The sequence below is a fragment of the Lipomyces oligophaga genome, assembly GCF_038497815.1.
Source record: "Lipomyces oligophaga strain CBS 7107 unplaced genomic scaffold V1516scaffold_4, whole genome shotgun sequence".
NCBI classification, from domain to species: domain Eukaryota; kingdom Fungi; phylum Ascomycota; class Lipomycetes; order Lipomycetales; family Lipomycetaceae; genus Lipomyces; species [Lipomyces] oligophaga.
This window is the reverse complement of record NW_027117788.1, coordinates 969,637-984,717: the sequence shown is the minus strand read 5'-3', so window position 1 is coordinate 984,717 and position 15,081 is coordinate 969,637. Positions and strand designations below refer to the sequence as shown.

General features: G+C 42.5%; 8 protein-coding genes across 8 annotated transcripts; 4 read left to right on the top strand and 4 right to left on the bottom strand.

The window, feature by feature from the left end:
* Nucleotides 1-371: 371 nt before the first annotated feature.
* V1516DRAFT_675476 (uncharacterized protein) lies at nt 372-1,390 on the top strand. The gene has a single exon (XM_066922258.1). The coding sequence runs from the start codon at nt 536-538 to the stop codon at nt 1,295-1,297; it is 762 nt and encodes a 253-aa protein (XP_066777503.1). The 5' UTR covers nt 372-535; the 3' UTR covers nt 1,298-1,390.
* Nucleotides 1,391-2,793, top strand: V1516DRAFT_675474 (uncharacterized protein). Its single transcript, XM_066922257.1, has 2 exons — nt 1,391-1,588; nt 1,649-2,793. Exons 1-2 carry the CDS (start codon nt 1,463-1,465, stop codon nt 2,561-2,563), a joined length of 1,041 nt encoding a protein of 346 aa, XP_066777502.1. The 5' UTR covers nt 1,391-1,462; the 3' UTR covers nt 2,564-2,793.
* On the top strand, nt 2,794-4,047 carry V1516DRAFT_675472 (uncharacterized protein). Its single transcript, XM_066922256.1, has 3 exons — nt 2,794-3,126; nt 3,183-3,541; nt 3,603-4,047. The coding sequence occupies exons 1-3, from the start codon at nt 2,912-2,914 to the stop codon at nt 3,941-3,943; spliced, it is 915 nt and encodes a 304-aa protein (XP_066777501.1). The 5' UTR covers nt 2,794-2,911; the 3' UTR covers nt 3,944-4,047.
* On the bottom strand, nt 3,991-5,118 carry V1516DRAFT_353384 (Alpha/beta knot methyltransferase). The gene is made up of 2 exons (XM_066918941.1): nt 4,641-5,118; nt 3,991-4,586 (listed from the first exon to the last, which is right to left on the bottom strand). Exons 1-2 carry the CDS (start codon nt 4,911-4,913, stop codon nt 4,110-4,112), a joined length of 750 nt encoding a protein of 249 aa, XP_066777500.1. The 5' UTR covers nt 4,914-5,118; the 3' UTR covers nt 3,991-4,109.
* Nucleotides 5,119-5,128: 10 nt separating this feature from the next.
* V1516DRAFT_691248 (uncharacterized protein) lies at nt 5,129-7,696 on the top strand. The gene is made up of 3 exons (XM_066923850.1): nt 5,129-5,676; nt 5,738-6,301; nt 6,351-7,696. The coding sequence occupies exons 1-3, from the start codon at nt 5,281-5,283 to the stop codon at nt 7,527-7,529; spliced, it is 2,139 nt and encodes a 712-aa protein (XP_066777499.1). The 5' UTR covers nt 5,129-5,280; the 3' UTR covers nt 7,530-7,696.
* Nucleotides 7,638-8,501, bottom strand: V1516DRAFT_664425 (uncharacterized protein; the record flags this gene model as incomplete). The annotated part of the gene is made up of 1 exon (XM_066920593.1): nt 7,638-8,501. The coding sequence occupies one exon, from the start codon at nt 8,499-8,501 to the stop codon at nt 7,638-7,640; it is 864 nt and encodes a 287-aa protein (XP_066777498.1).
* Nucleotides 8,502-8,699: 198 nt separating this feature from the next.
* V1516DRAFT_353121 (uncharacterized protein) lies at nt 8,700-10,258 on the bottom strand. The gene has a single exon (XM_066918940.1). The coding sequence runs from the start codon at nt 9,816-9,818 to the stop codon at nt 8,898-8,900; it is 921 nt and encodes a 306-aa protein (XP_066777497.1). The 5' UTR covers nt 9,819-10,258; the 3' UTR covers nt 8,700-8,897.
* Nucleotides 10,259-10,599: 341 nt separating this feature from the next.
* On the bottom strand, nt 10,600-14,350 carry V1516DRAFT_624531 (uncharacterized protein; the record flags this gene model as incomplete). Its single annotated transcript, XM_066919667.1, has 3 exons — nt 10,600-10,767; nt 10,820-13,091; nt 13,140-14,350. The coding sequence occupies 3 exons, from the start codon at nt 14,348-14,350 to the stop codon at nt 10,600-10,602; spliced, it is 3,651 nt and encodes a 1,216-aa protein (XP_066777496.1).
* Nucleotides 14,351-15,081: the final 731 nt, after the last annotated feature.

The following is a 15,081-nucleotide window of genomic DNA, read 5'->3' as shown; positions in this document are numbered from 1 at the left end:
CTTCACGGAATGGTTCAAATATAGATTCAAGGTATGGCATAATTGAATCATCTCAATTTGCACTCTCGCAAGACCGTTCAAGTTCACAGTTGCAAGCTCCTAGCTAAACTGAACGTTTTCATCCAGTGCTCTAGAATATACTTGAGCTTGCTACAGCCCGAGCCACCATGTCTTGCAGAAACGGACCAAATTGGGCAAGTACTAATCAAAATCTAGACTTCCATAAATATTTTCCTCTTCTATTGCTAAATCCAAATAAATTTGAGCTCATGATCATTAGATTTCCCAGTTTTACTCTTCTCATTCGCTAAAATCGTTTGTCTCCTTTTCTCTTATCCTATTCTTTGAATTTCGTCCTCCCCAACCTTCGGCTTGGGAGAACTGGTCTTGGCTGCGGCTCATAAGTACTGATTTTCAACGCGTAAACAAAAGTTCATTGAGCACGTCATTGACTTATTCTAATGTCTTGAAACTGTCTGGCCAAATTCATACCTCGAAAGAAGTAAGAAATACGAGTCTAGATTTATCGCAATAAATGATTCTGGTAAATTGCTCATATGCAATCTATAAAAGTTCGCCGACAGTGTGTAATTTGGACCGCGATTTTCCAGCGAATAACCCCTCACAGACCAGGAGAAATTTAGAATCGGTACGGAATCGTTTGCTTCCACTACTCGATCCGAGCCATAATTTTACTTCAGAACAGCTGGAAGGACAGTGGAACACTCGTCATTGGATCAACACAGACCAAAATCAGAGCCTGATAGTGCACGACATTAGTTTCGCGGCATGCAGATTCGTCATTCTGCTATCACCGTCTAACAATCAGCTAATCTTATTTGTCAAGTCGTCAAAACAACTATCAAATTCTTTTATAGACTGGCTTGAATTTCGTTTGGATATTATTATACGGACACTAGAATTACCTTCTCAGCTTTTGCACCGGTTCCTAGATGACTACATTCGTGCTGCAGGCCAAAATAGTAGCAGATCGGCGATTGAGCTGGAGTTTACGACAGGACTAAAAGAGCTCGCACGACTTACGATCTCGCTAAATGCTGAAGATGTCGAAATGTTTGCCATAGCCGAGGACAGCAGTCCGGTCCACAGAATTCTGAATCATGTTGTTAGCAGTACAAGCATAAACGTAAGCGAGCTCCAGCTAGCAAGAGTATCTTGTTCAGGCGGCATTATACGAACCGAAGGGAAAATTAAGCTAATATCGGGATCAGCTTCATGGCAAGCCCTGTTTGCCAAATCCTGGATTTTTAACATTTCCGAGCTGGTGTTTCAATAAAATAGCTTTATCCAACTCTGCTCCAGAAACGAAGTTAAGCCTTTCCTCCCGACCGCCGCACTACGCAGAAAATTTGAAATTTACATTCTGCCCGTATTGAGTAACAGACGACATTCTGACTGAAAGAGTGAAGCAAGACTAGACAACAACTATTTAAAATCCAAAATGGCGCATGAGATTACTCTTCCTCGTCCGGCAGCCGACTTTCACGTTCATGTACGGGACGGCGAGATGATGAAGCTAGTCGTGCCCACAATCAAACAAGGCGGTGTTTCGGTCGCATATATCATGGTAAGGACATTCCAAATATTAGACCGAGAAATGATTTCATTAATAAAATCTTTATTTTAGCCAAACCTAGTTCCTCCTTTGACCACGGTCGATGCCGTGTTGGCTTACAAATCTAGGCTTGAAGCAGTGGACGATTCTATTACTTACATCATGACGCTCTATCTTTCGCCGGCTATTACTCCGGAAGTCATCCATGCTGCTAGGCAAGCTGGAATTACGGGCGTCAAATGCTATCCAGCTGGCGTGACCACGAACTCCGAACACGGCGTAGCCTCGTATGCTCCTTTCTATCCTACGTTTGCAGCTATGGAACAGGAAGACATGGTGCTCAACTTACATGGTGAATGCCCTTCGAGCGGTCATGTCCATCTCTTGAACGCCGAAGAAGAATTCATTCCCACTTTGAAAGATCTCCACAGTCGGTTTCCTCGTTTGAGAATTGTTCTAGAGCACTGCACATCTGCTGCGGCCGTAAGAGCTGTGCTGGAGTGCGGTCCAACGGTTGCAGCAACCATAACTGCACATCACCTTTTTCTCACTATCGATCAGTGGGCCGGTAATTCATATAATTTTTGCAAGCCCGTCGCCAAGTTCCCGTCCGACCGCGACGCTCTTTTAGAAGCTGCTACTTCCGGCAATCCAAAATTTTTCTTTGGCTCAGATTCTGCTCCCCATCCAATCACGGCTAAAGAAAAGGCTAAGGGGGCTTCTGCTGGTGTCTTTACGCAGACTCATGCTGTAGGATACCTTACTGAAGCATTTGACAAGCTTGGTAAGCTCGACAAGCTAGTTCCTTTTGTCTGTGAATATGGCCGCGACTTCTATAAAATTAGCGAGAAAGAAACTAGCTGGAAGGTCGTGATGACGAAGCAGGAGTCTATTGTTGAAAGTCAAATCGGTGAAGGAAACTCTGGCGTAGTTCCGTTCAAAGCGGGCGAAAAACTGTCTTGGACAACAACTATTGTCGAAGAATAATTTCATGTATATTGCTGATAAATTTCTGGTTACATAAATTTGATCTGATTTATCTACGGGAATTGAAATTCTTTTTCACAGCATAAAATATTCTGAAATTAATTTTATAAGCACTGATACTTCTCCATACGTCTTCTGGATCCAGTTCCGGACTTGACTAATTGCCCCAGAGCCGCAGCGCCGCGCGATGAGCTTCGACAATGCTCCGGAAAACCTGGTAGTCATGTGCTTGCCTATGTTCGGACTCGTGCTCCATTTTTGTCCCTTCTCCGCGTAGAAATAAATTCATATGGTATCTCTCACGGCAACAAGCGGAACAGGGTGACTACAGTGATATCTATCAGGATAATGGGTCTGAAGATTGCAGTCATTGGAGCCACTGGTTTCACGGGCAGACACGTGGTGATAGAGCTTCTTAAACGGGGCCATCAAGTTGGAGGAATCAGTCGCAATCCTACCAGAGTCGGCTCGCATTCTCGCTATGTAGCTTCTCCACTAGACATTCTGGGTGTCTCTGTTACGGAATTTGGTCAGATTTTGGCTCGATTCGATGTTGTTGTCAAGTAAGTCTTTGCAATCCGTTGGGTCGAGTACAGAGTGGTGTTTAACCATGAGGTAGCGCTTATGGATGTCGGCACCAAGTCGCTGCATATAAGCTTTACGTGGAAGCTACGACTCAAATAATCTCGGCATTTAAATACGCTACGAACAAACGGAGAAGGCTGGGCCAGAATTGCTATTTGATAACCATTGGATCTGCTGGCTCACTGATCATCCCTGGATCAGAGGGAGTCCGCGCAGTGGACGACGAAGAGTTTTGGACAGAATATATACGCAGTTTGGTACAGAGTCGTATTCAGACGGCCTTTTTCAAGGAGCTGTATCCAGACAAATCAGACCTCATAGAAATCTACAGAAAAGCCTACATTGACGCTGTTGACGAGGAAGCTTCGCAGGACCAGCTTAATTTTATGTCAAGTTAAGAGCACCTCTGTTATTTGATTTTGCAATTCTCGTTTATTGACCAGAAGCAATTTAGACTTCGAAGATCAGATCGTGAATCATGGTCATGACTTTATCAGAGCTGTTACAGCGACGTATTTGTTTTATGAAGGAAACGAATCTTTCGATTGGACTTTACTTTCCCCGCCTGCCTTGTACTGTCCTGGTAAAAGAACAGGGGAATATGACGTCCGCCTGGAAGATCAACTCCCACTGTCGACAGACGATAACGACGATTCACTTCCTGGAATTTCTGCCTGGGACTTGGCCCTCGCAGTTGCCGACGAAGCCGAACGTAAGGGAATGAAGTGGATACAATGGACCGTAACGGGAGATCAATCAGACGACAGCCTTGCGCCTACGTATCCCAAAATATGAAGGTTTCTGTCTTGCTTCACTGTAACATTATGTATTTGTAATATAGGGTCGGCTGTTCATGCTTGACGAGTAATAATTAAACAATTTTTAAATCAAATAAGAAATAATTTTTCCTTGAACTCCAGAAATTAAGTCAATCATAATCATCTGACCAGAAACAATAACATCACATAATTCCCCAAGCATCTTCACATCCGTGACAGAACTTACTGCATGCCACGGACGCAGACAGCGAATACTGGGAAACACCAATTTTTTCATCCACGTATTCATCAGCAAAATCATCAGCTCCATGGGCCATTGCGCCAACAAAAACACAAATGCTTTCATCAGATTCAAGAGTCGTAACATAATCTTGTACACGCTGGACAGGAGCGTCTGCAGAAAGAGTGATTTTTCGGCACTTAGTAGGTAAATGATCAGTAATTGGGTTCTTAATTACTTTCAACAATTTTTCTTGAGAATTAACAGATCGGATCGACAGCTTATGAAGTAACTGAACCATGAGTCCAGAAAACCGCTTGAATGTTCGTGGAATTCGAACTGAGGGGTTGATCTCAATAAGTACGCCCTTAGCAGTGAGAATATATACTTGTAGTCTGCCTGCCTTATTTATCGGAGAGTCCAAAAGAGTTAGCAAGCACTTTTATTAGTTAGCACCGATATACGTCTACTTTCAGAACAACAAAATACATACCTGATGGGTGATGTCTGGTCGAGCATCAGCAATATTTCTCTGCATACGCTTCAAAAGGCCCTGATGGTCATCGCAGTTCAATAACGCATACCGGTCTCCTTGAGCCCCGTTCCTTGATGGGACTTTATGTGTCTCCAAACAAGCCTGCGTTAGAACAACGATCAGACGCTGCGAATCTTTGTCTTTTGAGGCGATTGGAGCAGCTGCCTGCGGTATGAACGTCGGCGGTGTCGTCGAAGTGTAGGTATGATGTGCAGTTCTCTGGGCCGGCATCGACAATATCCTTCAATGTGATTTCGATGAAATGGCTATTATAATTTTAAGCGCTTGATCTGGCCAACATAGAGAGCAAGTTTTATGCCTTCAAATGACTATTCATGGCTCAAAATTGGTACATAATATTTTGGGAGAATCTGCCTCAAAAAATTTGACTCTTAAGGGTCTAAAGTACGGCGATTCCAAATTAGGAAATACACACACCGCACAATGTAGATCAAATGTACTAAATTAACGTCTATGGTTCAATTAGATATTTGCCAAGTAAATATAGCTTGTATGCACGTTTTGGTTGTTTGGTCACAGCAGCTTGGGCTGGATTATTCGGAATACTGTCCGCGGGGAATTTCCAAGATTTGAAATTATGAGCGAGTCTCTCTCTAGAGTCTCCCTTGCAAACAGCGATGACGACGATTACGGTCTTGACGACGACGATTTCGACGATGACGATCTCCGAGAAATCGACAATTCTGCAAACATAATTTCTCAGCTTGAGAATGGGCCTAATACAGTTGTCGGTAGAACCAATTCGGCGACAGAGATCATTCTCAAGGATACACTAGGCATGTCTCGATTCGATCTCGACCATGACGATGAGACCGAAGACTCGAGCCGAAGTATGGTAAAAACCAGTTCCCGGTTTACACAACTTCAGATACAAGCATCCGTCTCTGATTCTTGGAATCTAGGGACCGGCCATCAAATTCATGCTCGTGCATCTACAGAAGGAAGTCAAAATGCTGATCTCTCTGTACAAAAGGTAGTTACGCTGTCTTCTTTCAAATCCTTCCAATTCTTTGCCAACTAATACAGTTCTACAGCTATTGAATGATCTGAGACACGAAAGATCAGAACTACAAACCGCGTTGGAGTCGCTGCAGATGTCACGAGGCGAAGTCTTGATTCTCCGGGATCACCACACCAAAACGCAAGCTGAGCACGACAAGGCTATGATACAAGTACGAGAGAATCTAGCACAAGCAACAGAGCAGTTTGCGCAGACCGAAGATAAATATAAGGAGACTCTGAAAAACCTCACTAATGAGAAGTTTTTCATGCAGCAAGATCTCAACGAAATTCGAAGTAAACTGCGTAAGGCTGAACGGAATTTGAAAGAATCATTGAACTCCTCAAGTCGACAACCAACCACGCCAAGTCCTCGGAAATCAAAACGACATGCATTTAGTGATGGCTTTGATTATACGCTTTCTCCAACTCGGGCCTCTAAACGAATTCGTCAGAATGGCATTAGCGAGAATTTGTCTATACAGACTGAAAATGTTAACTTTGATAGTAGAGAAGGTGATGCGAAATCTCCAGCGGTTGAAACGGTTCAGGTTGAAATTATCAAAGAAATTCCTGTACTGATAGACGATAAATTTGAGGTATGCACTGACACCACGTACAAATATCTTTGTTATTCTAACTACTTAGTTTATCCGAGATTTGCTTGCATCTCTGCAACGTTTTGCTATCGCTGGTTCATCAGATATCTCTGAAGTTGTCGGTGAAATTTCCAAAGCACTTCTGAATACATCCGATTCACTTAAAGTACTCTTGGCTTCCTTTGTGCCAAAGTTGCTCGACTTCAAAATTGAAGACGTGAACAGAGATGTGTTTCCAGTATCACTCTATGTTTTAGAGTTTGCAGTCACATACAACACGAGGCTTTTATCGTTTGAAATACTACAGAATGTCGTTGTTGTCATACAAGAGTTATACTTCCAGATCGAGGCTGCTGAGCATGTGCAAAAGAAAGACAAAATTCAATTACAAGTTCTCTCTTTCTTAGAAAATGTCGCTCGCCAGATCGACAATCGACATAGTGATTTTGCGCAGACAGATAACATGATCATATCAACCTGGATGTCTATATCATCGCCTTTCATACTTCGAATACTCTCAATTCCTGAATACAGAGGTCAGGACTATGTAGTCCGAGCACTCGAGTTTTCAACTTGTTTCGACTCGTTTGGCTCAATTGAATCCAGCAAGACAGATCAAATGACAAGTGAATCTACACTTCTAGATGTCTTAGCATTTATGCTTTCGTCACCGCCTGGCTTCACATCTGACTTATCAGATCAAGATAGTGATAGTTGGATCGGAGATAGCTATGAATCTAAGTTCAATGACAAACGGATACGACTGTTCACAGACATAATCCATACGATGACATCATTTAGTTCTACAGCTCATGGAAGAGAATCATTTCTCAGAAATAAAACCGCGCTATCACGGATTATTTGCTTTCTGTCGAACCAACTCGAAGACGTCTATCGTGCCGAGTTTTTGACCTCGACTGAGGATCGATGCCGACTTATTTCCCGGTCTGTTGAGCTTCTCCATACAATTGTGTTCGATAAAACAGATAACGACGATTTAGATCCGAACAAAGCTATACATCCTCTACTAGCTAATGATACTACTTTGACTTCTTCATTCAACGCACATCATGAATCGGTTGTCGCATTTGCGCGGATCGCGTTCACTGAAACTATGGTGCGTCCGCCGCGGTTTGATCATAGAATAATACGCTACGCGAACGACTTGTTAAGTGTCGGTCGTGTAGCCGAAGAAATCGATCGATTGTATATTGCTTTGGTTGAATGAAAGCATTAACTTCTTTTGATATGGAATTCGTGGATATTGGATCCGCTATCTAAAGAATTACGCCCACTAATACTAAATCAGCAAATCTACTATGTAAATAAAATCAATCTAATGTATATTGTTCCTGACCTTAGGAATGCCAGGCTTAAAGAAATTTCCTAATTTAACATTATTTTGTAGCAATGTATGCAGATGCGATAGTTCAGATACTTCTCGGGACAAATCTACAGTCGCCAGCAACTGTGAAACATACTTTCTGATCCTCTCAAGCAAGTCTTTGGAAATGGCACCAGCAAATGAAGTTGGCTGTTTCTCAATGATGTCGCTACCAAGTAGCAAGCAAGTACGAACAAAGCAATAGACGGGCTGTGCGATGGAGTCAAGATGGATCTCCGTTGCACAAGTAATTCTGTCCAATGTCGAAGGGAATATTTGCATGATGGCCTCCACTCTGGCGAGATCCATTCGCTGAGATATTAGGTAATTGTATATACACTCAGTCAACTCCAGACATTCCAGGATTAAAGAAACTTCCGAATCAATCTGCTGTTCATAAGCTCGCGAAAACCCAACTTGGTTGTCTCGTAATATTGTTCTGATCCGCGATATTTTGCCCTTACAGGTCCCTGATATCACTAAATCACAGTAGTCTTTGGGAGTTAACTTCGCGGAGCCAGATTGAAATAGAGGCTGAGGAACTTGGGCATAGAGTATTCCGAGACGGGCATAATATGAAGAAGACCTGTCGATATTAGAACAAAATTCTCTTGATTTCAAGAATCGGAAATAGTATGTGTGCGCCAACGCCTGAGTGTGTATACGCCCGAGAAGATAGCTTACGACAAGCTTGCTAGAGGGGAAATCACAAATAAATCCCTCCAAACGGTTAAGAAAAACGTTCATATTATCCATCTCAAATGGTCGACCAAAAGGAGAGATCAGCGTTTCAGGAAACTCAACCTCTAGTGACATGCTTGCTTGCTGCTACCTACTTGTATCACTTCTAAGCAATCATTTGAGGATCGGAAAAGAATTATAGACTCATAGCCAATTCCGTTTAAACAGTAAGTTTATGGCCGATGATATTAATCTAACCTACTCCGCAAATTTCGCAAAGCAATTTATTATGTAAGAACGTAATTCTTATTGTGCTAGAAAATAGCTGATCTTCTCATCATAATGTCTCGGTTGTCTAGGCAACCATTGGGACATTTGAATCCACTCGTCTACACGCCCGTCAAATTAAGTAATGAATGAAATTTCTTTTAAATGCAACCCAATGCGACTGTAAATAATCAAATTCAAGCAAATGAATACGCCTGAAATTACTCCAATACCATTCCAAATAGTAATTTAACACCAGAGAGTTTAAAATTCGTCACCCATAACAAAATCTTCACGCGTATCTGAGTCCATTTCCAGAAACATGATTACTCCGCTATCATCCAGTTCTCGAATCATTCGTAAAGCACGTTTATATTCATTTTTGGACCAATGACAATCCGCACGCATGGTAGATAGTAATCGAATAGCACGCTGAAACCGGTCCTGCGCTCCGTCCATAGGAAATTCATGCAATTTTGTGTCTATTATCTGACGTACAGATTCGGTGACAAGAGAAACAACAGAGTTAACAGCAGCGTCACTATCTAAATCTGAGCCTTCAAAATTTTTGAAGTCATAACGAAATGTCCGAATGCGCTTCCCTGGCGGGGGCGAAGAACCGCCGACTGTGTGAACAGCACTCGATTTTAGAGTCTGTCGGCGAGTATCTAATTCATTAATACTTGACGAGTCAGGAAGACGATTCACCGTGCGCACCACCAAATCTTCGTCGATAGATGATCTGTTTTCCATGAGTTCGCCATTAGAAACAGGAACATCCGAAACGTCTATTTCCTGGTGCGCCGTTTTCTGTATGTCGTTATCCTGTTCAAAAAGATTTGCCATCGATGGGCTGCCGCTGAGTATTTCTTGCCCTCTTAGATCTCTGTTCTCTACATCATTGCGCTCATTTGTATGTCGAGCATTTCCTTGAGGCGTATCCTGAATTACCTGAGGATGACTAGCTGATGAGAGCGACCCAACTTTATCTGTAGGCAGAAACTGCATAATTTGGAAACTCGGCGGCGCAGACCAATTTCTGAAAATTTGATCCATCAGATCTTCATAAAAAAAGGACTTTGAACTGAAATGCTTTCCATAGGGATATCGATTGATATAAATGGACCAGTCAACTTCAGACCCCTCATATAGCTTCCTCTCTGGATTCCATATGAACCCGCGCATAGTCTTTAATACTTTCCATGCTTCGTATACTCTCTTAAGCTATCAGCAATCAGTATTTTTTCAAATCAACACCAGTCATGAGCAAAAAAACCCTCGAAACACTAACAACTTGAACATGATTTTTAACATGCGACTTATCCAAACTTGTCATGAATCTCTCATTAAATGCAGCCGTGACAACTCGCCAGCCTTCTTTCGTGAACCCGTTCGTATTCCGCATTCCTTCATTGCTAGCCTTGAGTAATTGTTCCAACACAAAAATATCGCGCTGCGCGGTCCATATTGTTTTGTTATTATAATGTGGTTTAGGTGCTACGGACATGTTGGCACTCTAATTAAGTTCTCTCCGAGGCTACCAAAATTCGATCTAAAAATTAATGTTTGCAACAATCGGTGTTCCCAAAAACAGCCGAATTCGTTTACGAGACGAGTGACTTGGTAGTCTACGTATAATTGATCAAATAGAAAGCAAATATATTAAAACTACGACACACCAACATAGACTCCACTCCATACGTCATTTAGCTGTAGCAAAAAATTCTCGGTTATAATTCACCAAATGGAGAAAGGTAAACCTTAGAGTCAACAAGTACACAAATATCCGAGAAACAAAAGAATGAACAAGCTTTAACCAAAACCATCAAACGTCGCGGTACAAAATATATCAGCCTCAAATATTAGTTGCAAAACACCTAAAACGCATAGAAATTATATCAAAAACAAACAAAACAACAGATTATATCATACGCTATTTCGACATCACTGCCATCTGCTACTCAGATTAGTCTACAGTCTGAAAAACAGAATTATCACGTGCAAACAGAGGAGAGCTTCGCTGACGGGCTGCCAAAAACTGAACTAGCTTTTCTGGTATAGGCACATAATCCGAAATCTGCACTCCAAACATATTCATCGCGCCATAAATGACAATAACTAGTAACACCGGTAACTAGCAAGCGTCAGTATCTATTCAATAAACAATAAATTCACTGTATAATTACCCAAAATGCAAACAACATCAGATCATTGCGCATCTTCGTCTTGTTCTTGTTAATTTTCGCCAGAATATCTTCATTATCTGGAGCAGAAATCGATGACTCAGCAATTTTCTCGCTCTCCTTGCCGTCCACAGCTGTATTCTCCAATGATCCAGTCTCCGGATAAATCTCTTCGTAACTAGGAGGAGCAGCTCGTGTTTCGCCTTTTGCCATAGCAATGTACTCGGAAAGTTTAGATTTCTCAAAAGCAAACTGTACAATCTCATTCGCTCTCTTCCTTTGCACCGGAATATTGTTAATGTTATTTGCGATACTTGCTAATGTAGGACGAATAGAAGTTAAAGTATCATTGATAAAATGATTAGCAGATTCCCAATTCGGTTGCATGAGCGTCATAGTTTGTGCTTGAAAGGCTGCCAGTAGGGCCGCAACCCGCAACTGCAGCTGCTTTGCATTTGTCCGCTCATTATCAGTGTTGCTTCCACTATCAGATTCAGAAGATTCGACAGATTTCTTTTCGGCTTTTCCTGCACCAAAAAATCTTCGGCGCGACCAGGAAGGCCGTTCGTTCTGAAATGATCCTTGCTCTTTTGCTTCATTAGCCAAAGAAGGACTATTATCCTCCAGGGGCTCATCGAACTCATCACTCAAGGACTGGGCAGGCGATGAGGGTCCCGATGAAGAATACCAGTCCGAAGAATCATCTGGAATAATAGGACGAGCAGCACGCATTGAGAGCCCTCGACTAAAATACCTCGCTTCAGAAACCCGTCGGCGTAGAAGAGCTTCAATTTCAAGATTTGGCGCAAGATCAATTGCATTCGAATTCCCATATGTTGCAATCAATGGATCTGCCCCAGTGCTAAGTAACCGTCTCACAATCTCTGTATGTCCTTGCATAACCGCACAGTGAAGAGGAGTGTATCCCGAAGCATCCCGAATGGAAACGGACGCTTCTCTGCATATTAGAGCAGATACCAAAGACTGAAAACCGATGGTAGCCGCGAGATGAAGCATTGTCTGTCCGTTCTTATTTTGCAAATCCAGTGCCATTTCGTAAGGTGAATCAGTACATTCAGCGAGATCAATACACTTAAGCAACGTCCGCTCTAGCTCTTTGAGCTCCATTGGCTTCATATTGGAAGCATTCTTGGTATTCATCATACTCTGATCGAATCCAACATCGCCATTAGGGTTATTCATAATTCTGGCTGCGATAGAACGTGCATCATCCAACTGGCCACGAACACGATAATTAAGAATTTGAAGCGCAAGTTCCATCATACGTCTATCAGAGTCATCTACATAGGTAAAAATTTTGGGATTCAGGTCTTGCTCCACGGAACCTTCTATTCCAATGAGAGAGACAACAACAGCGCCTGTCGAAGTTGCTGGCGGCAGAATGGTAGAAATCGTGCTATCACTGAGAACCTCTACTTTCGTGGCTGGGTGGAGCCCAAAATTAATCTGAATCCCTTCTCGAAAACCAGAACCCACAATTATGACTTCGATTCCTCCTCGGGTAGGACCTTCATGAGGGACTAGACGCTGAATTAATGGTTTACTTTCAGTAGAGAGTACTTGCTGGCCTGCCCCAACGACTGCAAACCCATTTGCACCGAACATCAAAGCAGAACTTGCTGCAGAATGACCTGAAATATTCGAATCAGGGGTATTTGCAGCCGACGGTGGACTAGCAGCATGAGAAACAGGTGTGGTAGCATGAGAGCTAGTCGAAGGAGGTGCTATCCGAATTCCGGCACTAGGCGGTGAGCGCTGCTGGCGAGTTAGAGGAGTAGCACTACCAAAATCTGGAAAGCCAAAACTTTCAACATTGTGGGAGCGAAGATTGAAATTTGTCTCATCATAGCGTCGATAATAGGCACCAGCTCCCCCACGTTGCTGCTGTTGAATTGATTGATTCCGCTGAGCTGGTTGTCTCGTTTGACTGTGAGAAGACTGACTAGCACCAAAACGCTTGTTCACTTCACTAGCGATATCATACGAATTACCATTGGAAGATTCTGATTTGGAATTTGAGCGCGACGAAATTTTTCGCTTTCTTGGATTAAGCGATTCCGATAAAGCCGAGTCATTATTAGGAGACTCTGAGTTGTCACTGATATTTCCGGTGGATTGTCCCGAAAAAGCAGTTGGAGCTACTTTCCTGCGTGCATTCGCATTAGATGTCTTATGATCATCTGTAATCATAATTGGTTCAGTGAAAGATCGAGCAATAACGTTTCCCTCGTAGTCCTTAACTACAAAATATACCCTGGGTCTCACGTTAATACAAATACGCATAAAATTAATCTGAACTGACCTGAATCCAATTTTCTCATTATGATGTCGACAGTAGCAAGGGATTCTTATCGGAATCACAACATTTTTGACCTCTTCAGAATATGATGTGGAACATAAAGATTCATCAGGATTTTGGTTATCTGCAATATCTAGAATTTCATTGCAGTTAAACATTATTCCCCTGTTATCCTGCTTTTCTAGCCATTGAGTATCATCAGGAGTAGGCTGTTTCTTACGAGACGCTCTCTTATGTTCACGATTCATACAGCTTGTGCAAACGCTGATATACTTGTATCGATTATGATCACAGACGACAATAGCATCGAGTTCAAGCACTTGAGCATTCGGCTCATGAGGGTCCCTTAATTGGTGACGAGCTTTTGCCATAGTGGTTGAAGGAAGATGCAATCGAGTCTGCGTCGGTGATGGCCGGAAAGATAGTGTAGCCTTAATCTGCGTTTCGACACGAGACTTACTTGTATCCGTAATAACAGAAAGCTGGTAAGGCGTATTCGTAGATCGCCAATCAAGCGGATTAAAATCTGGCATAACCTCTGGAGGAATCCATCCATCAGGTTTAAAATAAGCAGATTCATCTTCATCGGCCTTTAACGAAGTAGCCGTAGAAGAAGGAGGAGTGGTTGAGTCTGTCGAATAATGATGAGGAGGGGTTGAGTCGCGAGGGAGTCCTAATGTTGCGCTTTGCATCTGAACGGGTGAACGACGAACAGACTCTAATGACGATCTTTCGATTCCTATGAGTGAAACGGATGGAGGAGGCTTGTTGAAACTTGTAGAGGAATGACCAGAATAGTTTCTAGATTGATTGGCAGAAGAATCGGAATCGCTTCCACGAATTGAAATACCAGAATCTCCAGATGCAGAAGTTCGACCGAGATGCGAAAAAGGTATATTTACCTCATCAAAATTATGAACCATGCTTGCAGCTGAGTCAAAATCGAAATGTGCAGAAAGTTCATCGTCTAACTCGCGATCTTCGTCATCGTTCATTAGCAAAGGAGTAGCCATCGTGTGAGTGAACGAAGGAGATTGGGGAACAGAAACCGAATTTACAGAATTGCTAACAGACAATCGATGGTCTGTAACTTCGATACTAGTTGTGTGATTGTCAATGAGTGGTGGCAGAAGACCATTGTCGTTTGAGGTAACCAAGGTGGGATCGTGTGAATCAAGAATGTCGACAGGACGCACCACCTGCGCAAAATCCATAAAATTTGACATTTCATTATCATCAAGAGGAAATGGGGAGTAATGAGACGATCCAAACGGTTCAAACTGATGATTGGGGTCGCCCTGCTGAGTGGTCTGGATAGGCTGGTCCATCGTTGGAGAAACGCTGGTGCGCGGCACCAACACTTGGAATGAGAGGTCTGTCTGTGGCACACCTTTCAGAACCTGTAGGATACAAATATCAAGGAAGATGGAACAAGTGAAATATAATAGAAAGTGCGAGGGAAGATTGAAAATTTGATTACTGAAAAAGTCTAGAGGATCTGGAGAATGATGGGGACGACACCGATGACAGGGGAATGACGAGAGATAGAGAGGGAAAGGAAAAGTACGGATTTTCTTCGATGTTGTTCACAAAGTGAGAATTGGAGAGACCCTCAGTGTTAGCCACCGTGAGTAAAATGTTACCATGTCATATATGCACAGACACAGATGCATTTATGGCATATGACTGCCTTGGATGTTAAGTGGACAAAGCCCCCGAATTGTGGTAGTTGGGAATACATATCTAGTCAAGTTATTAGAGAAGTAGACGAATTGAAGAACACAATTCAGCTCCTTTTAACAATCATATTCAAAAACCCTGTCATTGCGTTCATCTACTCAAGTCTCTTTCCATCTATTTTATTGATCTTCTTAACGTTAAAGCCTGTACTCGACCAAATGACTTTGCATCATGTGATTTTTGGCATGACATGTTTGACCCTGAT